At 48.5% G+C, this 26,599-nt stretch overlaps 2 protein-coding genes and 1 long non-coding RNA gene across 11 annotated transcripts; 1 reads left to right on the forward strand and 2 right to left on the reverse strand.

Moving 5' to 3' along the window:
* Nucleotides 1-203: 203 nt before the first annotated feature.
* Nucleotides 204-5,538, reverse strand: NHP2 (NHP2 ribonucleoprotein). Its single transcript, XM_027901172.1, has 5 exons — nt 5,533-5,538; nt 1,339-1,506; nt 1,177-1,246; nt 1,004-1,109; nt 204-487 (listed from the first exon to the last, which is right to left on the reverse strand). The coding sequence occupies exons 2-5, from the start codon at nt 1,484-1,486 to the stop codon at nt 362-364; spliced, it is 450 nt and encodes a 149-aa protein (XP_027756973.1). The 5' UTR covers nt 1,487-1,506; nt 5,533-5,538; the 3' UTR covers nt 204-361.
* On the reverse strand, nt 1,071-26,573 carry BRD8 (bromodomain containing 8). Of its 9 annotated transcripts, none has more exons than XM_027900971.1 (29): nt 26,458-26,573; nt 26,114-26,210; nt 25,186-25,255; nt 24,374-24,423; nt 23,416-23,538; nt 23,198-23,278; nt 22,697-22,761; nt 21,957-22,093; nt 21,309-21,524; nt 19,948-20,092; nt 18,583-18,792; nt 17,893-18,173; nt 16,931-17,386; nt 16,481-16,574; nt 16,224-16,270; nt 15,660-15,874; nt 15,309-15,401; nt 15,049-15,117; nt 14,155-14,332; nt 13,426-13,530; nt 12,573-12,617; nt 6,662-6,910; nt 6,054-6,257; nt 4,586-4,731; nt 3,837-3,923; nt 3,430-3,498; nt 2,261-2,491; nt 1,177-1,246; nt 1,071-1,109 (listed from the first exon to the last, which is right to left on the reverse strand). In XM_027900971.1, exons 1-27 carry the CDS (start codon nt 26,474-26,476, stop codon nt 2,269-2,271), a joined length of 3,774 nt encoding a protein of 1,257 aa, XP_027756772.1. In that variant the 5' UTR covers nt 26,477-26,573; the 3' UTR covers nt 1,071-1,109; nt 1,177-1,246; nt 2,261-2,268. The 9 variants fall into 9 exon arrangements, with proteins under 9 accessions (XP_027756772.1, XP_027756725.1, XP_027756763.1 ...); XM_027900924.1 differs by having other exon boundaries at nt 6,063-6,257; nt 26,458-26,550; XM_027900962.1 differs by lacking the exon at nt 21,309-21,524 and having other exon boundaries at nt 26,458-26,550.
* Nucleotides 3,907-7,918, forward strand: LOC114066467. The gene is made up of 2 exons (XR_003573189.1): nt 3,907-4,587; nt 7,405-7,918. It is a non-coding gene; the product is annotated as an uncharacterized LOC114066467 (long non-coding RNA).
* Nucleotides 26,574-26,599: the final 26 nt, after the last annotated feature.

Here is a 26,599-nt window from a genome sequence, read left to right on the forward strand (position 1 = left end):
ACTGCGTGGGCGGGGGCTGCGGGCCGGTCTGGGCCTGCCCAGCGCATGGGCCCCGCCCCAGCACCGCCTGGCCAGGGTGGGCGGTACAACCAGTCGAGACCTCGAGGCGCGGTGAGTCACACCAGGGCCGGGGGTGGCGCCCCTGGAGCAGTTTAATGCAGCTGTGGACCCCCAGCCTTCCTGCCCCGAGCACCAGGACCACGTCCTACAAACCCACAGACATCTTTATTCACCCGCACAGTGCTTCCCAACCCCCCCAGTCAGTGCTCTCGGTGGTGTCCCCACAAACGGCCATGTGGCCCCGGGGCAGGGGCGCAGGGACCTGTCACAGCCCTGCAGGGCACAACCAGTCCGCGGCTCTTCACAGTGGTAGGGGAAGGGATGACACCTCCTCCAGACACTCGTCATAGGCCTCCTGGTACTCCTCGTGGGGCTTGATCAGGATGGCGCAGGTCGGGCGCTTGGAGCCAGCCGCAGCTCCCAGGTCCTGTGGGAACAGTGAGGCTATGCTTGCCAGACAATCAACCCAAAGCCCTCTGGACTTGTGCTGGGGTTCAAGAGCCCTTTTCTCAGCTTGTGTCCTACAATCTGGAAGCAAAGCCCTGGGCTGGCATCTAGCACAAGGGGCTGGCACTTGGCTCATGTGCCATGCTTCTTCCCCAGAGCAGGATCTGCAGAGCTGCCTGCACGAGGCTGACACTCCAAAGACACCTCCCCCTGCTCCCAACTTCCAGCCTACAAAGACGGTACTGGTTGCAGCTCACAACTGAGGAAGGAAAAATAGTCCTGGCTGTGGCCCAGAGAGCTCCTGTCCCTGATATCCCACAGGGACCGTGGCAAACAGTTCTGTGATCCCATGGTGAAACATTCCTGCACCTCCCCCATGTCCGTTCTGTGGCAAGCACCAGGTTCTTTACTTGGTCCCTGGATCTTCACCACCCCAGGATGGCTCCAGTCACAGCCTGGAGTCCTCACGGGGGCTGCTGCCGCCCCCAACACTCACCGATTTTGAAGGGACGTAAGCGTAGGGGAGGCTCCTGTCCTCGCACATGATGGGAAGGTGGCAGTACACATCGATGGGCAGCGTGTCCCCAGCCAGCACCGTGATCCTGCGGGGAGAGCCGTGTCAGTGGCGGGGCTGCGCCACAGGGACCGCGGGGCTGGGCCTGCACTTACCCCTTCTCGCCCTTGTTGATGAACTTCTGCACCTCCTTCACACCGCGGCGGATCTGCTTGTGCTTGGCCGCTGCAAGAGAACCACGGCGTGAGGGGGCTGCCCCACGCCACCGCCATGCCCCGGCCCGGCCCCGCCCCCGCCATGTCCCGGCGCCGCCAGACCTTTCCTGATGCACTTGTAAAGCTTCCGCGTGAGCTTGCGGGATGCGAGGGGCTGCGCGATGGGGTTGAGGAAGTCGAGCTGCTCCCGGTACGAGCGCTCCGGGGCCGCCTCCTCCTCGGCCGCCGCCTCGGGCTTGTCCCGCGCCATGGCTGCACCGGCCGCTTCCGCTGCCGGGGCACGCGCCACGCCGGGGCGGGGCACGCGGCTCTCCGCTCCCCGCTAGCCAATCGGCAGCTGCGCTGGCGCTGACAGACAGCCGCACTGGCCAATGGCAAGGCGGTCCTTTACCGGCTTCTCCCCCACGGGCCCACCCTCCTCCCCACAGCCCCGGCTCCAGCCCCGGCTCCAGCCCAAATCCCAGTCGCAGTTCCAGTCCCAGTCCTGGCCCCAGTCTCAATCCCCGTCCCAGGTCCGGCCCCAGTCCCTGTTCGAATTCCAGTTTCAGCCCCAGTCCTGTCCCAATCCCAGTCCAAGTCCCAGTGTCAGACACGCAAGTTTCACACGGAAACACAAGTTTCAACACGGGCCTTTACTGGGTGTGGTCGGTGCTGGTGACGCTCAGCCCACCCCGAGCCCAGCACACCACGGGCACGCTCCGGGCCGGTGCGGCCAGCCACCCCAGGGCTGTGCCCAGCTCATCCACCCGGCCACAAACTGCATTTTCTCCCTTGTTTTTCATCCCAGCGAACTCTTTTCCCTGCAGGGCTACGTTGCTACTTTCCCCAAAGAAAACAGGAGGCTTCCAACATGGTGCCCCTCCAAGAAACCGCTTTGATCCTTACTGCGGTGACCCAGCAGCCACCACTGGGGATAACGAGCTCTGCCCAAGGCCACGGCGACACATCCCCCGAGCCCAGCACATCCTGAGCCACAGAGACAACACTGCTCCAAATAAAAGTGGCCTCAGGCGTGGCTTGTTACCTTCTCCCTCACTCCAGCCTGTCTCTGGAGTACAGGAGGGCTTCAGCCAAAACCTGCAGCTGCTCCATGACCTCTCGCTGCATCTCCACAGCGATGTGGAACACATGGTGGTCAGAGCTGTTGTACATCACTGCGTTCTGGAACATGAGCATGAGGTCACACTGGAACTGGATCATGGACTGAATGTGTCCCTTTGCCAGCCTTCTTTTTATGCTAGTTAAATCCATGGGTCTAGAAAAGAGAGAGAGAAGGAGAACTGAATTGCAACCCAGGGGAAGGCATCCTTTGGGGTCTGCATGAACGTGATTATTCTCATTTCAGAGTGGCCCTGAAAGCAGAGCTATTTTCAATCAATTCTATTGCTCAAGACAAAGAGGGAGAGTGAGAAAGGCTTTTCTTCCAAGTCAGACAAAAGTTAAGTTTAGCCAATGCGACACTTGCTGTCCAACCAAGTTGGCAGGTCATTAGCAGTCACCTCTGAGAAAAATGTAATGCTGAGCTCCAGAGAAGGCAAGCAGTAATTAGTCTTCATGAAGTCAGTCCAGGTCTTAGTGGAGAAAGAAAGGTTACTAAAATAGGTATCTATTAAACCCCCTTAAAATCAAATGGTGCTACCAGCAAAAATAGCAGTGCTGGTAAGGGGAACGCGACGGGGAATAAATATTACTTCCCTTATTTTGACAGAATGGGAAAATGAATGGCTGCAGAGAGGACAACTGTGACCAGAATAGAACATGATTCAGCTCTGAAAAATGCCCTTAATCTCTCTGGGAAATATTGTTATGACCCACTTCTGTGCTGAGAGTGAAACATCTGGGTCGCAAGCAGCGAGTGAGGAGGGGGCATTGCCTGAGGCACATCCCAGCATGGGGAGAAGAGACTGCTGAGCTGCAGGAGCTGGATCCCCTGCCCAGGGACTGTGCCTGAGCTAAGCCATGCAATGTCTGCATGGTAGGCACAATTCCTGCCAGGTCCAGAGTCAGTGCAAGCCTCCAGGTTCTAATTACCCAGAAGGGAGTTTTAATAAAAGAAATCAGTGGGAAATGCTGGTGACAGCCAAACTCTGGAAAAGGAGGAAGGAAACCATCCCACTGGGCCTTTGGAAACCAAAAACAACAGAAAAGAACCAGAGAGAAATCAACTAATGAGCACTTGCTCCACAAACTCACCTCTTTACCACATCCCTGTATCCAGGGGCTTGTTTCTCTGACACCGGTTTCAGGAACGGGCTGCTGTATCTACAGGGACAAGGACAAAGACTGTTCTGCGCTTGCCCTGTGCCAAAGGCAGCACTAGGACATGGAGCAGTGTTTCTCTCTCCCTGCCTGCCGTGAGGGCCACAGCCAGTGCTGTGCCAGCTGTGTAGGAAGCAGCTCCTGGGCTCTGCCACATTAAGCAGAGAAAATAAATATGCAGTGTTCTCTCCAGCTCTGCAGTACACAGCTGTTCCTAAAGCAAAGCCCAGGAGAGACAGCCCAGCCTCTGGGGAGGGGAGGACAAGGCCTGGTGACACAGGAGCTGGGACTCAGGGCAGTGTGTTCAGGACATGTTGATCCAGCCCTCTGCTCCCACATACCTGTGACTGGCTATCATCCTCCAGATGGTCAGGAGTGTTTTCTTGAGGAGCAAATGCTGGAGGGGGTTATTCCAGCTCGGCTGCACCCTGTGAAGTGAAGGCATTGCCAGATCATCACACTCGAGAAGAAGTGGGAGGTGACAATTCTACTGGCACCCACCACATCCACAGCCTTGGAGTGTGACGGCGGGAGCATTCTCCATGGGAATGCACAAGTAAACATCCAGAATGCAGGAAGATGCAGGGCAACAGGTAAAACCAAGGGCAGAATCAAACTGGATAGAAAACCACTGCTGTTTAGAACTTTACTGAGGTGGTTTTTATGAAGTTTCTCATCCCATCTCCCCATGTTTTTCCTTTGAAAGGCAGCCCAGATGATCATACGTGGCAGAGCCTGCATGTGACAGACATATCTGCACCTGCTTAAAGGGGGTTAGTAAAGCCTCTCTCAGAAGCTGCACTATGCATTGCCTGACAGAACCTGATGCCCAGTCTACCTGCCTTGAGGAGATGTGTATTTTCCATTTACTCTCTTATTTAATCTCTACTCTTCTCACTTCAGCTTAGGATTGATGCCTCAAAATGCTGGCAGATCCACAGAGATAGCACAAGTTACCTCCTTCCCTCCTGTTCTCCTTGGCTATCTCACCTTCCTGGATGTGACCTGTGCCATACACTTGTTCTCATGTGTGACAAGGCAAGTGAGTCTGTTCTGCTGCACCTGCAAGAGAGCAGAACCAGCTACTTACAGGTGTGTGTCGGGAGGGCTTGTGGAGTCCGGCACCGGGGCTGCAGAGGTGCTGCCACTGTCATCTTGGTCCTGGGCTTGAGCACTTATCTCCTGTGCATGCTGCTCACCTAAAGCTTGTTTTCCAGGTGTCTCTGGAGTCTTGTCCTGAGGAGCACAGAGGAAAATACATCTAAAATGGCAGCCTGAGATAAAGGACCTGAGTCATTTATCTAGAAGCCAGCCTGCTGCACATCCCTTTACTGCATCCAGGCTCAGCTGGAAGCTCACTTGCTCTCTGTTATTCTGAGGATGATGTTTGACCTTACCGAGACTTCCCCTGTGCTGCTCAGCGCTCAGTAACAGCTGGGTCTGATCTCTTGGATCATATCCACCTCTGGCTAACACAAACCCTGTGGAGCTGCCCAGTGTTGTGTCTGTCTGCTCTTTGGGAAGAGTCATGGATGTAGAGAGGGCAATCAAGAGCTGAGGTAAGACTGCTTCAGGCTTGTTAGAGCTCGAGATACAGATAACAGGATCCCCTAGAGCACAGCAAGGTTGTTTCCCCAGAAACTCCCACATGAATATGACAGGGAATAGACTCATCCAGGAAGGAGAGTGGTGCTGTTGTTGTACTAATTTGCCAATAAAATGTAGAGTGGCAGGAAAGGGAGGCTTTTTGAAGTCCAGGATGTGGGATTATATGCAGGGGCACCTCAGAATCCTCAACAGATCTGAAGCATGGGCAGACTTCTCAGGAAGAAACTGGACACGGTGCTGTGTTTGGCTTTGACCATTGGGAAAACGATGAGGGAACTGCTGTGAATAACAGCAGTTAAGAACAGAGTAACTGCTGGAAATAACACTGTTCAGCCTGAACAGGTGAAAACCCTGAAAGTGATTTGACTCCAGTGTCTGAGTTTTCAAGGGAACAAGTGTGAGTGTGGAAAAATGACACCATTCTTCCACTGCTTTGTTACCTGTCCCAGGAATACCTCACAGGCTGGTGGAAGACCACAGCCCCCTAGACACAGAACTGATGCAAACCCAGGCTAAACAGTGCCTGCTTCCAAGACATGACGGCCCCCAGGGGCAGATGGTTCTTGCTGGCACAGCCACGTGGGCCTGAAACGAGCCAAGCTGTGCTGCAAAACACAGCAATTAGAACAGGGCAAGTATTCCAGTCTTGCCTTAAACCTGAGAGCAGCCTGCCAGCTCTCATGAGTCACCTTTACACTGCCAAGGAGCAATTCTTCCAACTCACATCTGAGGGTTTGATCTGTAAAAAGCTTCCTGTTTATAAAGATACACAGCCATACATAAAAACACCCTTCCCTCTTACATTTCTCCTGCGTTCCCCTCCCTGCTGTCTCCTCCTGTGTGTCCCTGCCTCCCTGGGACTCCCCTATCTCCTCAAGAGCTAGTTTCCCTCACTGTCTCTTGTCTCTCATCCAGGACCAGAGGCTCTTTTAGGACCACCACTACCCTACCCCTCTTGCCAAGAAGTGTTCTTTCTCATCTTCTGCCAGAATGTGCAGTTGACTTCCCTCTGCTCCCAAGACTGCTGTTCCTGTGGTCTTTTCCTGGCACCTCACATCTTCCCCATCACTCTGCTTCCCTAAGCCACAATAATCCCACTGAGTCTGTGATGACTCTGTGCTGCCAGTGCGGAGAGATTCCAACATCTGGGTTACCTGCAACACAGTGATTTATTACTTCAAATTGTGAAGGCAAAAGGGAGGAGAAATAAACAGCACAGATGCTATTTTTGCATTCAATCATGAATGCCTTTCCATTTTTAGGAATCCTTGCAAAATCTTCCGATGAAGCCCTGTGTTATTATTACAGTGTCAGTTCACTGACATTTCTATGCTTTAGGGTGAGCTGTGTTTTAGCAAAACAGCTCCCTTGTTGCAGTGCCAGCTCCAAATGGGAGGAAGGGCTGGGCTTGCGCCAGGGAGTGAGTGAACCCGGGGCATCTGCTGTGCCCCCCAGACTGTTTCTGTGTGTTAGGGATGGTGGAGGCCCTAAAAAACCCCGATGTTTCAGGAGGGTCTGAACTATGCTGCCAACCTTCCTGTCATCCAAACAGCCTTACCTCCAAAATGAACTGGAGATGACTGTTGCTTTCATACGGCTTCTCTGCTTCTTGGTAATCTTCACTATGATCCTCACAGGGAGGCTCACTCAACCTCAGCTCACAGTCTGCCTCTTGGCTGCTCTCCTCTACCTTCCCCACAGCCATGTCTTCAGTATTTCTCCAGCTCCTCATGTCCACATCCAAGCTTGAATCCCAGCTGGGAGGAGACTGGAAGCCACTGTTCTGTGACTCGCAGGATTGGCCCATCTGCAAACAATAAAAAGAGAAAGCAATTTCTTTGTACCAAGATCCAGAACTGCCAAGACCAGCTCGTTTGGTGACACTCCGAGCCCCAGCGCGGGAAGGACTCTGAGGTGAGCAGTCTATGCCTGCTCAGTCTATACCCGAGCCCTGCGCACAGCATGTGGCAGGGCTGCAGCTCTGCAACACAAACTGCTGCTTCAGAGCAACTGCATTACAGGTTTTCTGTGCCCTCCCCCTGCCCAGGGGTTGGTGGGTCACTGTGCTCAGGGCATGCTGAGCTGGCTAGAAGCACGTGGCTTTGCTGGATGTTCCATGTTTAAGGTGCCGAAGGCACCAGCAAGGTCAAACTGAGTCCTGACAGGGCTCCTCAGCTGCTGACTGTTGTGAACAACTTGTGACTCCAAGGACAACTCACTGCAATTCCCTTTGCTGCCCTCTGAGATCCTTTTATACTGGAAATAACTTATTACAAAGCTTACAGACTTTGTTTTTTTAAGTGACAGATGTGATTTAGCTGGATGGTGATATCTTATGTACCAGAGTCAGAAGAATTATAATCCTGCACAGATACACACTGACAGAGGAGAGTTCTACATATTTCAGAAAATAAAAATTAGCAATCTCTTAAGAAGCAAGAAACCATTAATTTCATCTCTGTTCTTTAATCCATGCCTAACTATCTTCTACTGCACTAGTCCACTAAGATTCCTCTAAGCCTGGGGAATTGCTTGCGGAGTCACAGTAACAGTAAATGATGTTAGAAAATCTGTATCTTGCCCCTGAACGGAGTTGTGTGGATGCTGTACCTATGGAGAATTCTATGCATTAGTTAACAGTGTCTTCAGAGTTTTCAGTTAATTATGTACAACCTAATTTTTTCAGAGTTTTGAACAAGCACATTTCTCACTGACTGCCTTTTGCACTCTCAGGACTGCTAGCACAGCTCCAAATACAGCTTACGGTGCATAATTGAGAGAAATAAAGAACCCACTGGGTTTGGAGATGAGAAAACTGGTTTGCTTATATCCTGAACTTGCAAGCAGAGTTAGGATCTGAAAGCCTGTCCTTCCAAAACCTCTTTCAAAGTTAACTTCAGAGGAAGCAGAAGAAATTTGATGAGGTAAGAGATAACATTACCTGCTCTCAGCTTCCAGAGTTGGTGCTGGGCAAAGAGCTGAGCAAACTGAGATTTCATCTGAAGAAGAACTCTGTGCCTAAAGAGCTGTCCTGCACCTTCAACAGAGCTGGGCACACACAGAACCAGCCACTGCAGCTCAGGGAGGAACAGAAAACCCTTACCCAGGGTAATCTGATCCCTAGTGATCGTCTTTCTGTACTCCAGGTGAGAGGGTTTAAAATCAGGAAGCCTGGGGAATTGGGGCATAAACATCAATTAAGAGATCTTCAGCCTTATGTTCAGTTTTCCCAAATCTTGGAAAACTCAAGATGCCAGAAAGCAGAAGAGCAGCTTTACTGCAAGACATGATGAGGGAAATAATCCCAGGCTGCTCAGCTCCACACCAATTCTGGACCAAATGATAGACTTCAAATTTTAATTAAGAACTGCCTGACAGTTCTTAATTATGTTGGCCACATAAGTCACCAGCAAGGAACCTTTCTCAAACTGGAAAGTTTTAGTTCGCTTTGCAGAGATCAGACACTGCATAACCCTTCCTGATCTGAGAAAAAGCTGTTAGAAATCAGGAAGACAGTCTTTAAAAAGAACGTACATGTCAAAACAAGAAAAATGATAAAAGCCTGATCTCTAATAAATGAAACATAGAATCCACATAAAGAAGGCAAAAAAAAAAAAAAAAAGGAAAAAGAAAACCAGAACAATTTACTAAAGACATAAAAGCAAATAAAAACAACAAACCTCATCAAAAACATCAGAAGCAGAGAACTGACAGATGATCAGTGGCGATGACGCATGATCAGTGCCAAACATCTCAGTGGAAAATAGGGCCAGTTGGAAAAACCAAATTAATCATCATTATCAGCAGAGCCACAGAGGAGATCACATGAGACCTTCTCTTGGGATGGGTCTGAGAGACAGTTTCTAATTAAAATGTCAACAGGGGAGGTTTTAGAACAATTAAAGGGAGCGGGTAAACCTTAGAACCCATTGGGATTCACTTGTGAGTCTTAAAGAAGCTTAAATACAGCGTGACCAATCCTACGCTGTGTAACCTGTCATTTAAGTTTAAGAAGAAAACCAGAAAGGGGTGATTGTTTTATCTGTCTGTAAAAGGGTGGGTGTTGAGAGATAAAGCACAGTAAAACATCAGCTCTGTACCAGACAGATTAGAACAAAGTATTAGGAAGAACAGACTTAGTAGTCAGAGCACGAGATGATGAATTGGAAAAGAGGCAATGGGGCTTCGTAGAGAAAATCATATCCTAAAGAGTTTTAAAGCTCTTAAAACATCATTTAAGACTATTAAAATGTCATAGGACAAGGGAAAAGGCTGAAAGAAAAATACCTGGTTAAGAGAAGAAACCAAGGGTAGGAAGGAACAGCAATGCTTGCCATGATGAAAGCAAGTTACGTGGTCCTCTCATGTGCTGCACCTTCGGTTTTCCAACAACGGCAGGTCAGAGGTGTTACAGGGGAGATGGAGCCAGACTCTTCTCAGTGCCCAGCAGTGAAAGGAGGGGACAGTTATGACAAGTTGCATCAAAGGAATTTCAGGCTAGGTAAATATTTATTTCAGGAGGAGTGGGTAAGCACTGAGCTTGTCCAGAGGTGCTATGGAACCTCCATCCATGATTTTCAAAACTTGACAAATCTGCCTTTGAAGCTGGCCCTGCTCTGAGCAGCAGGTTAGAGGAACACACAGAGATCCTTTCCAACTTAGAATAATGGAATGGTTGGGTTGAAAGGGCCTTTAAAGGCCATGTGGGTCCAACACCCCCTAGCTGAAGCTGCTCAGAGGCCTGTCCAACCCAACCCTGAACATTTCCAGGAATGGGGCATCCAATGTCTTTGGGCAACCCGTGCCAGTGTCTCACCACGCTCATTTAAAAAAAAAAAAATTATCTAGTCTAAACTGATCCTCTTTTAGTTTCAAACCATTACCCCTTGTCCTGCCACAACAGGCCCTGCTAAAATGTTTGTCCTTAAATAATTCCATAGCACACACTAAGAACCCTGTAACTTTTTATGCTGTGAAAATAACAACCTGTAATCTCTGGAAACTGTAACACAAAAAATCAAATAAGAAACTTGTTCCCAGGTTTACTAGTGAAGGACAACTAACCAATAACCAAACCAAAGGATTTTCAGCATTTCCAAATCAGTAATGTGACTCTGTGAAAATACACCTCAGTGATACACAGAACTCAAAAGAGCAGGCACAGCCAACTTCAACACTAAACCTGTGAAAATAAAGAGCTCTTACTAGGCCAGGTAACAATGCCTCTGGTCTTAATCCCAGTGACTCACTTTCCTGAATCCTGTGTAACAGAAAGCTGCACCCTGTACCTGCTGCAGAGTGTATATCACTCCTGGTTGCTGCAATGCATCAAGGATGATACTGTTTTGTTGGTGTTTTTTTTTCCCCCATGAAAGGTTGTGGGGGCAGAAAACACGCAAGTTTCATCGCACAGGTCATATGAGCAGAAAAGAAGGTGGCAACTTGGAAATTCTCACAGAGAACTTCAACCTCCATGTTGCTTAGGAAAAGGACTGTAATTTCCAGTATAAACAGTGCACAAGCTCAGATGCGAAACTGGGAACTGGCAATCCTGCCTGCAGCTGCTGGGATCACGGACTTTCACTCTCACTAGTGTAGCCTTCAGAGATCTCAGGGGGAAGAATGTACAGTACTTTTCGATGCACTTTCTCCTAAGGGAAGCTCCAACTAGATTGCAGTATTTAACTTCTCATGCTTAGATTTCCTGTATCATCACAGTGGTGCTGTATCCTCACACACTCCACCAGGGAATCTTCCTCTCCATCCAAGCACTATGGAACATTCCCATGATTAATGGATAGTCTGTAAGGCCAAAGCTCTGCCATGTGTGTGTGCTCTACGGAAAACTGGAAGAGAATTATACTTGCAGATATTCAAGGTGGGTACACAGGCTTCTTCCACAGGGTTGCTCCCTGCAGAGCTGGGATGCTCAGTACACTGCACACCGGTTTGTTCCCAGATTTTAATATACATCACATTTACACATCACTAGTAAAAATCTGTACACTTCACATTACAGTACATACGAGCCACCAGTTGCTAGCTAACACCAGGACACTGATGAAGCCCAAGACAACTGCCCTAAAACAGGCAGGGGGGCTAGTCTTTCCCTCTGGGGAAGTTTCTTTGGGATACATATTCCGACGAGACAGCGCTCTCCAGAGGGGCAAGCGAAGAAGGTGAACCAGGTCCCAGAAATGGACCTGCAGCTTTTCTTCCTCCTCCAACAGCTGTTAAGAGCAGCCTGCTTGCACTCCAGCTCCAGATGCTGAGTGCTGGGATTCGGCTGGGATTCTCTGTGTCCCTGCAGCATCATTTCTTCATCTTCAGGTCTGCCTCGATGGCGCAGCGCCGCCCTCTGGTGCCTCCGTCCTGCTCACAAGGCAAACAAACACAGTTACACAACCCGACACCAGCGCTCTGCTCCCTTCAGCACAGGGGGAGGGAGGGAATTCTGCATCTGGCGACAACTTTTCATGCCTTCCAATCAGGAGAAAGGGAAGCTGTCCCTAAGGTGGTCTGGGGCGGCCTGCCTGCAGACCTACCTAAAGATTGTTCTGGACACAGCAGGGTGCTGGGCGTGGCAGCATGTGTGCACTGCTGGAGCCAGGGCACAGAGAGGCAACATGACTCTCACCCAGACAAATGCTTTTGGAGCCTGGACAGCACAGGCTTTCTCCTAAACAGCAGATTCTAGCTTAAGGTGGGAAGAGGAAACTGCTGACTAACCTACCTTATCAGCTGCTGATCCCTATGGGAAGTGCTCCTCCAGTTGAGTGACCCTGGCACTAGCTCCCTAGTTTCTTGGCATAGCTCCTTTCCATGAGCAGGTGAGCTGAGAGCTTCCTTTGATGCGCTGCCCTCTCTCTCTGGCTGACATGCTGAATCTCCTGGAGTACTCCTCTGTCTTTAGATACACGTGAGAGATAAGAACAACTCTCCAACTTCCTCTCCTCTCTCCCCGCAACTCAGAGACTTGGGGATTCCCAGAGGGAATACTTTTCCAAACACTTCTGGATCACCACAGGCACAGAGCAAGGTATTTCTGCAGAGTGTCTTATTTGCTTTGTGGACCAGGAATGATAAAGGAGTACACAGCTGACTGCTCACTCTCCCAAGACCTTTTGTACTGCTTCCAATGTATAAACATGAGAGATGTAGGAAATACAGGTCTTGGTTTGTCTTCCCACTTACATGGAAAGAAAGCAGGAGAGAAGTTGTGGAAAAAAAGCAAAAGCAGATGACAAAAAGAAAACTCTTGGAACCAAAAGAAAAGACTGAAGCCCCTCCCGCTCACCCACGCTGAGAATAAGGGACTGAGATGTTTCTTCTCTAAGGATCGCAGTGGTGCAGCCCCCAAGTCAAACACACCCCTTGCAGTGCTAAGGATGCTGTGACAGTACAGTGATCACCCAGACAAGGAGCAGAGCACCTGCCAGCAGAATCTGCTGGAGCCTTTCAATACTTACAAAGAGAGAGAGAAGGAAGGCAGGAGAGCCCATTGGGACACTGTCCTGTTAAAAGGCCAAACAGAAGGACTTATCAGGCATCAGCTACAGAAATGCACACACCACACAGAAGCACTGAGCCCACACATGAGCATAGAGAAACTTGTGCCCCACTCCCCTTCCCGCATGGCATCAGTCTTATGCAGCAGAAACATAAAAACAGACAAAAGGAGGGATACTGCAAGAGTCAGAATGCTAGGAAAGGGATGTTCCCTCCTCATCCATGGCAAGGCCTGGTCTACCAAACAATTTCTGCAAGGTGCAGTTGCTACTAGAACTAAGCAGGCAGTCCCTGCTGTCACAGTGTTGTGTGCACCAGCTGAGATCACCTGAGACCACTTCATTGTGTTTGGATGTCTTTACAGAAGAAAAAAACCAAACAACCTTCACTGCTTAGATCAGTGTGAAATTCAGAGATTCTCCGGTGTGTTTTACACAGCAAACCAGAGTTGACTAATTCTCTCTCTCTAAAAACCTGACTAGAAAGTGAAGGACATGGCAATTCCCTTCACCTTCCTGCCATTTCACACCTCTACCAATACTCTCTTCATTTCCCTACAGTTTTTATCACCTGTTTTTAAAAGGTGATAGAACTATTGGGATTACAGAAGAAACTCATGAGACCTGCCTCTTGAATGCTGTACAGGTCCAGAACTGAAATCTTATCAATGGACACATATGAAGAAATTTTGTTTACATGAAGATGCTGGAATCCCAAAAAACATTCTGCCTTTCTTGTGTGAGAACTTCATGCAGTATCTTGGGATTCTTCAGAAGATCCCAAGTGCCCTTCCAGAGGGTGCAGCATTCTCACCTTCTCTGAAGCATCTTGCTTGCGAGTGGAGTCTCGCCCCCGCAGGCTCTTTGCACTGATCCCTGACTCTGATGTTTGCATCATCAGTTGTGTGGCCAGAAATTGCTGCAAGAAAACCACACTCTGTTAAGATTGCCAGGCAAAACAAGCTCAGTAAGTGCATGTCAGTTAACTATCACAGACCACAGGTTGGGAATGATTGGGTCAGAGGCAGTTTCAGTTCCTTTTCTGCTGCTCAAAATAAGTTCCCCTATTTACCTCAGAAGCCACAAGTCCCGAGGAACTAGAAAACCTCAGTTCAAACTCTTACTCCTGCCAGCTGGGACGTCCTGCTTCACAGGACATTTTAAATGGCATAAATTCACAGGATAGTTTCACATAAACTTTATATCAACATAAACCAGCACAGCCACCCAAAGCAGCAGTCGCGTCCCCTGTCATTCACTATTTTGTTGCTTGTTTCTGTTCCTGAACCACACCCCAGTTCCTGCTGGCCTAAGCATTTCCCTGAAGGAAATTACATTTGAAATTGGTCTGGGCTGAACCTATAAAAAATTTTGCTGTGTTACTTTTAACTCGCCCACAATCTAGTTCAACTCAAGCACCTGAGCAAGCATGAGAGAGATGCAGGGAAGGACAGGACTCCTGCATCGAACACATGGGGAGTGAAACTACGGTCTTACATCCATGGACCAAGGCAGATGCTCAGCCCTCAGCTCAGTGCTTTACCTGGATCTGCTCCAGGACATCTCGCTGCATCTCCACAGCCATGTGGTACACATCATGGTCAGAGCTGTTGTACATAACTGCATTTTGAAACATCAGCATAATATCACGCTGGAACTCAGCTGTGGTTCGTATCAGCCCATTCTCAATGTTCTTTTTGATGGTAGACAAATCCATCGGTCTATGAAAGAAATGCAAGCAAAATTGCAACAGGCACACTTAACTCTTTTCCCTCTCTTTTGGAAACAACCTTGAGTCTGTAATGTTGTCTAGTTAGAGAGTCTGTTTAATTTAGCTGAACAGGTTCTGCCCCAGACAGGCTGTGCTCCTGAGTACCAAGGCCTGGGTCAGAAGACAGAATCTGTCCAGGAATGTGACAACAGCCTGAGCAACGCCTCAGGAGAGGCACCTGCCTTCTCCAGGCATCATGGAGGAAGTAACTAAGGAGCCAGAGCTGCAGCCACTGAACTTGAACTGTTTAGGGGAGAGTTTCAGGGGCTAGCAGGGGATTCTGGTAATTCTTCCAGAAAAGTCCACTATCTGGGATAGTAAAAAATGCTGATTAAAAAAGACAGCTTTTAGGAATTTCAAAGGTTAATCCTACTCTTTGATAGAAACTGGGAAAAACGGATCAGTCATGTATCACCTTACCGATAAAAATGTTCTGTGTAACTCAGTGTACTTCACTCAAGTCAAGGTTCTGTACAGACATGTGCCTGTTACTGAAGACCCGCTTCTCGGGGAAACCTGCTTCTGATTGAATCATGTCAGGAAAAAAAATGTTTTTCCAAGTATTCCAGTCTGCACAGCAGGCAAAACCTACATTGTTCCTGCCAGAAATCCCTACACAAATTAGCAAATATAGAGTTTTAGTGACAGAAGGCTGCTGAAACTCACCTCTGTACGATGCTGTGGTAACCTGGTGCTATATCATCAGTTACAGGCTGCAGAAAGACATTGGCATATCTGCAAAGAGAAAGAGTCCACTTAGTGACCATCCTTGATGGTAAATATTTGTTTCACGCTCTCCTGTTTATTTGTCTGTAACAGTATGATTCATCATCTCCTGGTACCAAGAGATAAGCCTCTGAGATGGGAGAGTGGAGACTTGTCTAGGATTAGTCACTTCTTTCTGTCAAGACATCAAACTCACTCACCTGTGATTAGCTGCTGCTCTCCAAACTAGCATGATGGCTTTCTTCCAGATCTTCTGGGCCTGTATCGCTTCCTGATCCTCACTGCACACTGAGCTGGGAAGAGAAGAACATACTTCCTTTAGGAGTCTGCACAGTGCCTCAGAGCAGAAAACTCGTGGGTTTTTTTGCCTTTGACATGCCCATGCTAATCCATGACAAAGACAGAAGGAAAAAGTGGGAGCTGGTAGTGGGGTGCTGTCTGCACACTTGCCCTTGTAAGCAAGGAGAACCAGAAATAATCATCAACAAATTCCCACTCAGCAAAACAGAAATGAGATTCCTACGCTCCCTCCACAACTCCCTGACACTCACAACTGTGAGGAGGCCGGGCTGCTGGGGATGGAGTCGGCGAGCGCGTGGGACTGCAGAGGCGCATTGTGGACGCTGAAGCCGTCGTCACTCTCACTCACGGGGGGCTCATTATCCATCTCTGACAGATATCCCTCACCCTGATCTTCTTCTTTGGGTTCCTCCAAACTGGCAGCCTCACTGGCACCGTCCTCATCGTCCTCCTCACCCTGCCCATCCTGAAACACAGAGTCCATGAGCCAGCATGGCCAGCTACAGCAGCAACTCAAGAGCCTCCAAAGCAACTGCGGTTCAGCGAGTAAAGTGATTTTCTTGTTACCCTGCTGAAAACTGTACAGTCACTTCCACAGAACCCCAGTCTCTCTGGCCCGCCCTGCCTCCCCCTGCAGACCCACAAGCACATACACATATAAGCTTTACAGCTTGAAGCAATCTCTCCTTTAGCTCTGACTGCAGACTGCTTACTTCTCAATGCAGAAAAGCTGAACATAAGCTTTGCTTTTCAGCAGAGAGCAGCAGCAGTGAGATGTTGCAAACAAACTCGGGATGACTGTAACTGAGAATTACCTTCATCTGACTCCTAAACAGGGCTTGGGCCTCTTCCTTCATTGAGTCTGTGAAAGAAAGAAATGCAGAAAGGTTGACTCTCCAAAGCAGTCTTCCCTACAAAAGCTCCTGCACCAATGCCTACTGTCCTGCAGTAATTACCGCTGTTCCTACATGTATCTTTTGTCCCTCCTCCCCAAAAATCCTGAACCATATCACTGGCAACTATCCAGCTAATAATGTTGCATGTAAAAGATTTCCTAGCTGAATTAAGTTACCTGACAGCTCAAATTTGTGCTGAACATCAGCCTGTGAGGAGTCTTCACTCACATTTGGGACTTGTGGAGGGGATGAATCATCATCAGGTGGGGTCTGGAGGGAAGAGAAATGCACAAATCTAGATGTTTGTGTCAGCTTACTTCAGTGAAGGTGTGGGCACATCTCACTCACCCTAACCTAGCTCAAGGCAATGAGGTTCACTGAGCACCTTCCCAGGAGCAATTCTGCACATGGGCGAGGGGAGATATACAAAGGTACTGCCTAAAGCACAGCTGCTCTGCTCATCAAGCACATCAGCAGCACGACTCCCAAGAAAACAGTCAGTCACATCCACTGAAGGGTCACCTTCAGCCCAGCAGTCATCCTTCCTCTAAAATTTCTCTCCTACCTGCCACAACTGCTCCTTTCTTTCCCCACACCAGTTCCAGACAGCTTCTCTGCTCACATACCTCTGTCTTCACCGGATTGAGCACTGCATCTTCTCCCTTGGACGACTCTATATTTATTTCAGGAGTTTCTCCTGATGTTAGAGCTGCTCTTTGATCTTCTTCTATCTCTTGACTTCTAAGCTCTGGTGTTTCTGTCACTCTTGCAGTTGCTGGTATGGTTTCCTCAGGGCCCAGCTGACTCTGCTCCTGCTCTGCAAGTTCGGTTTTTATTTCTGATGCCAGCTCTCCAATGCCCATTAGGTCTCGAATTCCCTTTGCCTCTGGCTCCTCACACTCCAGTCTCTCCTGCTTCACAGTCACAGCCACTTGGGGTATCTGGGCCTGTTTCTCGTGCTCCTGACGAATTGAATGTTCCCAAGGGCCAGGAAGGGTCTGAGGGTCATCGGTATCTTCACAGAAAGAAGACAGAGCAGCTTCAACAACTGCTGCGTCCAGGACTTCAGGGTGGTCGTCTACCTTTATTGTCAAAACACACAACAGAGCAGACCGAGGTCAGCAAGAGGGATTATAGAAAAGTTTAAAGGGATTTTAAAAAAATGTTATTTCTGAGACAACTGTGGAAAACTCCATGTACTGGTACTGCATTTTGCAGCCAGACTTGTGGAGCCTCCCGTGGAACTTCAGTTTCAGAAATATGGCACTCCTGGAAAGGATGTTGTGAGCAGCACTCCCCTGTCTGCCAGAGATGTGACCTAAACCCTACCCAACATGAGAAAGAAAGAGATTTCTCTGTGCACTCTGAAGAGGAGCATCAGGTTAAGAGGAGTACCAGTGTCAGACTGACAGCAGTGGTGTCATAGGGTCATTTCCTATTGTTCTGGAAAACTATGGTGAGAACGTGCACTTTGGAACAGCTATTTCCTGCTTTTTTAAACTAACTAAATTGGTGAACAGCAATCATTTGAGATTAATCCAATTGAATGTGGAGCAAGAGGCACTGGCACTCTGCTTTGCCCATTTACCTTGTCCTCAATGATGGCTATAATGTTTCCAACTGTATCAAAGTCCAGCTCTTCCCCTGTATAGGACACTGCAATATCCATTTTCTCAGCCAAATCCAGATCTTCCTTCCCGTCCATGCAGTGATCTTTGGAAGATCCTGCAGTGCTGCCACCCCCAGAACCCAGGCACTCTTTCTTGATGGAATCAATGATCATGGATATTTCACTGCTGTCCATGGCCACTGTCACAGTGTGGGAATCAGACACTGCTTCCATGGAAACACAGGCTTCTGGCTGGCTCACTGCACAAGGATGAGAGGGACAGTCAGAGACAGACCAAGCTGGAGAAGTCCAGCCCACATAAACACTGCAGTGGATAAGACCAAGCACCAACTGCAACTATCCCAGGCCCACCCACACCACCACAGCTTAGATAAATAAAAGACAAATACGAGTTTGCTTTCCCACAGGAGAGACAAAGCGAGATTCCAACCCTTGAACCACAGTCCAGCCAACCACCAGCACCCCCACCCAGCAAACCCTGTTTAAAACCACCTGCTTACTCCAGAACCCAGACATAACCATCCCTTTGGCCAGGATGGCAAGTCTGAGGTGCTAAAGCCCAGCTGAGAGATCGCCGGGCGAGGATCCCACGGGAAGTTCTGCTTTCCAGCAGTGCGTGTCCTACGAGTGCTGCGTTCAGGAACGCACCTGTGGCTACGCTTTCTGGAGCTGCAGCTGGTGGCACAACGGATGGTGCTGACAGCGTGGGCATCATGACAATAGTTGCCTGGGACACAGGCTCTACGGGGGGTGGCAGGAGCTTAGCTGGAGGTTCACTGGCAACAGCGGAGAAGGAAGCAAGAGGTGAGGTGAACTGTGCAGGACCAGCTTCTAAAAGCCGGGAAAGCGTAGGAGCACCTAACAGAGAGTAGAAGGGAAAAGCACATGAGCAAGAAGCAGCCACCACTGAAGTCCACAAAGCCACCACTGGGTTCTTCACTGCCTGGTGGCTTCTTCTGGGAAAAGACACTGAGAGATACCAATAAACAGTCCCAAAAGCTGTACAGAGAACCTGCACCAAAAACACCCGACCCCACTGTGTGTGCAGTCTGAGGCAGAATCATGCAGTTACGGAACACTGTTCACTGTAAGGGTTGGACAGACTAAGCCACACATGCACAGAGATGCCCTTCCAAAGGCTCATCCCAATATGATTATGGGAGATCTGAAAAAAAGTGCTGAGAGAGCCACACAAGGTAAGCCAAGACAAACAGTCATCACAGGAGCTGGAAGGGAGCAAGGGGGATCTCTTTGCACGTTTTTCCTGGAGAATTCCTTTTATATCGAAGATTGTCACTCATTTTAGCTGTAACTTCCAGTCTGCATTGACTCAACTGTCTGGACCAAATTAACAGGTCTTAAAAGATGTCGATAAGGAAAGCTGCTTACTTGTATAGAATTCGATATAAATGAATGGCATAAAACCTCAGTTGCAGACAATGTGATTAAACCACTGGTCAGCAAGAGATGAGAAAAAACCCTCACCTCAGGAAGGTTGTTCTGAAAAAGCCCAATGCAAAGAGTCCTGCAATGTCCCTCTCACCCTCACTCTGGGGAACTCACGCTGGAGCTCATAGTCCTCTGTGGTCTAACCCTCAAAACACCTCTGAGGTACAGCAGAGGAAAGGCACATGAGTTCTCCAGATCCACAGGGAGCAGAGTCTGACACATTAAGAATCAGATACTAGATCATTTTTTCCTCAACTCCCTATCAACAAACCCTTTCTCTCTACAACAAAATGCTATTAACCAGTGTCAAATCCAGAAAACCAGACTGTGCAGATCAGGATCGAATCATGTTTAACTGTTTCAGTCACTCTTTTTTTCCTTAAGGATTAGGGTCTTATAAAAGTAGGGGTGAGAGGGATGTGGGTACAGAAGGAGGAATACAAGTCATAATGTAGCCCCCAAACCCGCCAGGCTAGATGTCCTTCATCTTTCTCCAAAGAGAATTCACAGAGCAGTCTGAAGGACATCTTAAGAGAGAACTGTATAGGGAGAGGCCCGAGTTACCTGAAGCAGCAGGAGATGCAGGGACAGCACCAGGTGTCGACTGCATTTCCCCACTGTGCAGTACTGGAAGGACGCTTCCTACCTCCAGCAGCACTCCTGAGCTGTTCATATGACCAGAAGCCACTGCCATTTCATTTTCACCGACCTGTCAAAGGAGGACGAAACTGAAGTTTTGGGAGATACCATCACATCAGTGATTGTCTGCCAGATGTGCATTTCCATGAACAGGTCCAGCATTTGCTGTTTCAGCATTTCTTCTGCACTCTGCACCCTGCCTGAGGCCCCTCATACAAGTGCACAACATAAGAGTCTGCAAATAATTTGTGTTCTTCAGTTACAACACAGCTGCAGTGCCAACTTCGAGGTCAGGCCAAATACATCATGACCTCAGTTCCTGTTCAAGGACCTCACAATCCTTTACAGATATGAGCCTCTTAAGACCCTGAGATGCCACAGAAATATTCCTCATTTTGAATTGAAACAGAAGTACCAAGATGGAAAGTAACTCATATCAAGATCAGACAGTGAACCTATGATGGACCTTGAAACAGATGTAAACCAGTCTTATTCCTACAAAGAAAACCCAGTCTTCCACAGCCATTACCTTTCCCTGCTCCACTTTGCAAACACAGAACCCACCGAACATTTACCCAAGCTAACAAATAGAAAAGACTGACTAAATCTGACTACTACAAAAATAAAGTCAACAGCCAACACAGCTACTTCCTCGTACAAACACTAACACAGGGAATCTGTGCCACGGGCAGGCTGATGGCTGCTGTTTACAGACTGGGCTGTGAACAGTGTCAGCACCTCCCAAGATTTCCAGAGTCACCACCACCACAAGTGGGTTCTTATTACAGTGATTTTAGTAACTTTCTACAATGAGGAGAAAACTGAAACACTTCAATATAGGTCATAAAACCCATTAAAAGTATTCCCTACTCTTATGCTAAGACACATTACAGGTCTTGAAACGCAACTTCCTGCCAAGATGTAAAGAACTGTGGGCCCAAAGTAATCACCAAGAACAGCTCCGAGGAGGCTGATGGGGATGATGCTGACTAACAAGTTCCCTCCCCTGAGGAGAACAATTTCCTCTGGAAAAGCCTGCAACTCCAACTCCTTACGACTGATGGGAGACAGCCAGTCTTACGTGCTGCACAGTCCCTGCAGTCCTGCTGGGAAAGGGTCCCACCTCTGTGGCTCACAGGGTAATTATACCTCTCAGACATCACTTCTGCTGGGACTCTCACAAAACTGCACATTTTAAAAAAGTCTTTGCAGATCCCCCTTTTTCAGTGGGAGAGTCTGAAGCAAATTGTTTATGTGCTTGCATATATGAGCAGAGAGCTCCATACCAGCCTGGGGCTTGTGGGCAAGAGACTGCCCTTCTTCAGCAGCTCTGAGAGCAGAGGGGAAGGAGGCGGAGTTGCTTTTTGTCCTAGCATCTTTTTCTGGGGTGAATCATCAGTGACTGGGGTCATGGGGGCATCCAGGGGAGCAGAGCCTGGAGGGGTGTCAGGGATTCCAATGAAGGAGGCAACTGGGGTGCTGGGCAATGTCCCTGGCGTGACCTGAGAAAGAGAAAAACCACACTGTTCAAAGCCACACTCCACCACACGGACCAGCCCCACTTGCTGCTTCCCCCAAGAGCATTGATCCAGCACACCACAGACACCTACTCCATTCACTCACTGCACCTACTCCAGGCATGTGCTTTCACCCTTTCCCTGCCCTGTAATGCCATTCCCCAGGCACTCACAGACTGCCTGGTCAACCCACTGACGCCCCTACACGGCCTTTGATCCAGACACCGGATCACCACAGACATGGAAGAGGACATGGATCCCGAGCAGCACTGTACACCAACCACACTGCAGCACTACGGCAGCCAAAAGTCCGCAAAGCAAGGCAAGGGCTTCTCGCCAGGCCCATTCTCCGTGATGGACACTGAGCCCCATGTCCCAAGCTGGTCTTTCCCTCCTATCTGGGATAAGGATCCTTACCCCCGGACTGGCCTCATCCCCAGCAGGCTGGGACAGATCTCCCAGTGCATATTCCCCCCCTGGGGAGGTCGAGCCAGCGGGAGAACGAACCATCACACCCGTCAGTCGTCGCGGTGGATTTTTAATGGCCTGACGAGCTGGAAGAGAACAGAAACTCAAGTGAGATTCCATGACACCATCTTGGACAGTCCCTGAGAGTTACCTATGACTTTATCCTGAAGAATCTTAAGAAGACAGTTTATGTTATAGGAATTTCTTGCACCACATTAGGCTCAGTCCCCCAGTAATACCAGGTTTGGGTAAGGCACCTCTATTTCAGGTTTCTTTAGCGGTTGGGTATTCAACACCTCCCACCACTGACAGGTCAATTGAATTAACTGCCCCAAGAGTTATAAAGGAATTAAACATTCAGAATTAATGTCCCTTATTTTCATGACACCAGTGAAACTATAGGAAAAACTAAAGGGGTGAAAAGCCTGACATTTTAATACAGAGCTCCTGGCTAATCCTGTTTCCTCTTACATACACCTTTCCTACAGATTTTGTTCCTTTCTCAGAAGCCTCTGCATTTTGCCCTGTTACAAATAGAGTGTTGGAAAGAGAATATAACCTTTCTTTCCAACTGCAGGGTCAAGGAATTCCTATCATAGCTCTTAATAAGATAGAAGTATTTTCCAAGTGTTCCTTATGAATATACAAATCTCTCAGAGGAAAAGGAAGGCAGCTCATCTCCAGCTTACCCTGATAAGCAGCATCTGTAGCCTTCCTCTTGACTTCTGCCTCCTCCTCCTCCATTTTTTTCTTTCTGTATACAGAAACAAAACCTGTTACAGAGTGTCTCAATTCCTCCTTCACAATCAGTTTACTGACCCCCCGCCCCGTTATCTCGGGACAACACTGAACAGCCCCTGTGGATTTGGGCTCAGTTCCCCTGTGGAAGGAAGCAGAGCCAGAGAATGACACACTGGGCAGGAAATTTCACTTCCAGCTGATTATCAAAACGGAGCAGCAAGCACGATGCTGCAAAGCATCACCAAGCTCTTTACTGAGCAACTCCAAACAACGTTCCACACAAGCTGGCATCCCCTGAGCCAGGCTAAGCACCCCCTCAGAGGCCAAAGCATCTGCCCGGCTGCCCCATTTCTCTTCACCCAAAGTACACGAAACAAGAGATGTCTGACAGTGTCAGCAAACTACTATTTCAGAAGAAAGCACAACATGGAAATAATCAAATAACCCACATCATAATCTCATTGCACAGCTCCTCCAGTCTGTTATCCATGTGTCCGGCCTGGATCAGCTCTGCATCCTTCTTGAGTTGCCTGTAATAAGAAAACCTTCTTACTTACTGAGCACTGGACAGGACACCCGAAGCAGCATTTTCACCCCATCCTACTTAGACAATCTTTTCAGGACAAGGCTCTCAGATGTGCCACAGTTTAACACCTCTGCCATGCACCTGTATTTTTCCTGTGTTTCTTTAATAATTTTCTTCAACTCCTCAACCCTTTCTGCAGTCAGTTTCCGCACAATAACATCTTCCACAGTTTCCACAACTTCTCCCTTCTCACCACGTTTTCTCCTATAAGGAAAGATGAAAAAAGCTATATACAAATCACAGAAAACTCAGCTCTCATTTCATAAATGGCTGCTGACTGTCACTCCTGACACACTCATGTACACAAAAAAAATATCTACTTCCTCCAACTCCCTTAAATGATCTTGCATCATAATCTCTTCTGAAATTTTTATCTGCTGCACCCAGTGCTAAAGATTTCAGGAAAAGATCAAAGATGCAAGTCCACTAAAAATTTTCTACCTGAAAAAAAATCAATTATTCCACTTCAGAGAAGATTCTTCTCTACCCATGAAGAAACATCTATTTTTTTTCTCACTAACTCTACTAAAGTCCTTTCAGCTCCAGTGCTGAAGATCATTCAGCACTATTACAAATACTACTTTCAGACATCCCATCTTTAACTTAATTTGATGTGAAGTCCCCAAACAAAACTACTGGAATTAGTAGCAATAAATATCTGAGACCACAAAGCTGTAGTGAAAGCACTGAGAAGAAAGCTGTAAAAAAACACTGCAAAGTAGGGACAAATAAAAAACATCTCCCCTTCTCACTCCTGCTGCCTTTTCTACCCCTACACTAAATGATAAACTTATGTGTAAAGCTTCTGATCAGTAAGACCAACATGAAGTGTTTTATTCCAGCCAGATAAATGTTATCTTCCCCATCTGCCACACCTCAATCTCACTGCCCACCCACAAAAGCTGAATTTTCTCATTCCTGAATGTTCCTTTAGGGAGGAGTTGGTTGGGAAGTTAACAGTAACAAGGACTTTGCTCTAAGAAGGGACGAGTCCCCCCAGATTGCTGCAGATTGTGCTTGGGTCAGACTTTGTACTCACTTGGGGGTCTCCGTGGTCTCCAAGAGCTCTGAATACTGAGATGCACAGTGCTGAGAAAAAACAAAGGAAGTCAGAGGACACTAAAGGGTCAGCTTGAGCTAACACCTATCAACAAAGCCCACAGGGCACTCACTCCCACTTCTTTGGAGGCCCAATGTTTTATGAACAGATCTCACAGTTTTCTCCAAAGTTTCCCCCAAGGCTATAATTTAGTGGAGGAAGCAAAAACAAAGCTAAAGAACAGATGCTCCCAACTAGCAATTCAGAAATCAAAGCAAGCAAAAGCTGCAGCTGTAATGTTTCCGCCTGTGAACACGAACCAAAATATTTAATCAAAGAAGACAAAATAACATGACATCAAGGCCAGTTCCACAGCTCAACAGACACAGTAAGCAACATAACAACTCCAACGTCTCCTCTCTTGAGTCTCTATCTCTTTCTGTCCCTTACATGGAACAATTAATCCTTATTCATCCTCACCCTGGCACTTCTGATTATGCAGAGATCTGGTGTGTTTCTGTTATTCATCTTTTCATGTTAAGGGTTCTACCTTACTTAGCCAACCCTCACAAGGAAAGCTGTTTCATATCTTTGACCATCCATGTCTTTTCCTTAACTTTATCCAACTGTACTGTGAGCTCAAGTTTTATTTCAGAAACAGAAAAACAGTACTTGATTTAAATAAAATTGTTTTTTTCAAAATTAATTTTGCTATCTGTTTCTAAAACAACAAATACATTCTCTTAGGCACCTGCTTTATATATCCCTTGCAGAACTCATTTATTTCCAAGACTCAAATATCAGTATCTTACCTTTTGGGAAAACCAGTCAGGTGGGCGCCCTGGTTCTGCAAAAGGCTTGATGGCTCTGCTGACTGAGACCCTGCAGGAGGGAAATGGCAAGTCACCGTCAACATACTTTCTTCCCCAACTGCCATGCAGAGAAAAATTGACAAGCTGTCTCGACATCAATGAATAACCCCCTAAACATGATAAACTCACAAAGGAGCTGTTATGTTTGGGAATTATTACAGTATAAAGTACAAGACTCGAAAATATTTGCCTGCTCCTAATAAACAATGCCTTTGCTCCTTTGCTTTGAAAAGCAAGTTTCTAGCTTCTGATTAAATATTTCCACAAACACTTTACTTTTGTGAGGGGGAAAGGGCAGTAAAAGAGAGCTACAGGTTCAGTGCACAGGAATGTTACCAAATATCCTTCTTGACCCCAACCCACCTCATCCAATTTATGAATACAGAGAATCACCTAATGGTGTGGGACCTTTAAGATCATCTCATTCCAACCCACTATCATGAGCAGGGACACCTTCCACTAGACCAGGTTGCTCCAAGCCCCATCCAACCTGGCCTTGAACACTTCCAGGGATGGAGCAGCCACAGCTTCTCTGGGAAACCTGTACCAGGGCCTCACCACCCTCACAGGGAAGAATGTCTTCCTAATCTCCAATCTAACCTTTCCTCTGTTGGTTTGAAGCCATTCCCCCTTGTCCTGTCACTCCATGTCCTTGTCCAAAGTCTCTCTCCAGCTCTCATCACTTTTCAACACACCTCTGCTTTTACACAGTAGTTATGAAGGCAGCGAAAAGCCTGTCCAGGTCCATCTCTAACCCTTTGACACCCTATCTTTGTTCTGAACAGAGGCGGGGGAGACAGCCCCGCGCTTTGCCCCGGGCACCCGGTGCCTCGCACACGCTCTGGTTCCTCGCTCTGTGCTCTCGTACCAGTTCTGGTCGCCGCTGCGCATGACGGAGGAGGCCAGGCAGAGCTTCTCGCGGATGGACCAGGGCTCGGTGGGGCCGGCGCTCAGCAGCTTGTGCTCTGCGGGACAGGGCATGAGTGCGCGGGGGACGGGAGCCCACAACAAGGACTGGCCCCGCCCCTCCCCGCCGAAGCCCCGCCCCTGCCCCGCACCGTTGGCCCCGCCCCCCGTGCACTGTTTGCCCCTACCCGGAAGGGCCCTTGGCAACCGCTCCGTTCCTCTCGGGCCGTTCCCCTGCTCCCCTCCCCGCCACAGCCCCGCTGCCGCTCGCCCCCCGCCGCCGCTCCCGCCCGGTCCCGCACTCACTGCCCGTGCCCGCCGCCATCTTCCCCGCCCGGCCCCGAGCGAGGCGGGGGCGGTGCCGCGCGCAAAGCCCGCCGGGAGGGGCGCGAGCGCCACTCCCCCCTAGCACCCCCTCGCCCCGTCCGCAGGCCGGTTGGTCGGGCTC

This window comes from Empidonax traillii, unplaced genomic scaffold (assembly GCF_003031625.1).
Source record: "Empidonax traillii isolate 1590-97213 ecotype Southwest subspecies unplaced genomic scaffold, ASM303162v1 scaffold22:size5013007, whole genome shotgun sequence".
Taxonomy (NCBI): Eukaryota; Metazoa; Chordata; class Aves; order Passeriformes; family Tyrannidae; genus Empidonax; species Empidonax traillii.

Bases quoted from the DNA above. Each gene is read 5' to 3' on its own strand.
- BRD8 (XM_027900971.1), bottom strand. The intron at 15,118-15,308 runs GTGAGTGAGTTT...TTCTCTTTGCAG, and splicing joins AGAGCAGCAGCTAATCACAG to ATATGCCAATGTCTTTCTGC. The intron at 6,258-6,661 runs GTAAGGCTGTTT...ACTGTGTTGCAG, and splicing joins ATCTCCAGTTCATTTTGGAG to GTAACCCAGATGTTGGAATC.
- NHP2 (XM_027901172.1), bottom strand. From the start codon at position 1,486: ATGGCGCGGGACAAGCCCGAGGCGGCGGCCGAGGAGGAGGCGGCCCCG. The intron at 1,110-1,176 runs GTAAGTGCAGGC...CTCTCCCCGCAG, and splicing joins ATCAACAAGGGCGAGAAGGG to GATCACGGTGCTGGCTGGGG. The intron at 488-1,003 runs GTGAGTGTTGGG...CTGTTCCCACAG, and splicing joins CTTACGTCCCTTCAAAATCG to GACCTGGGAGCTGCGGCTGG.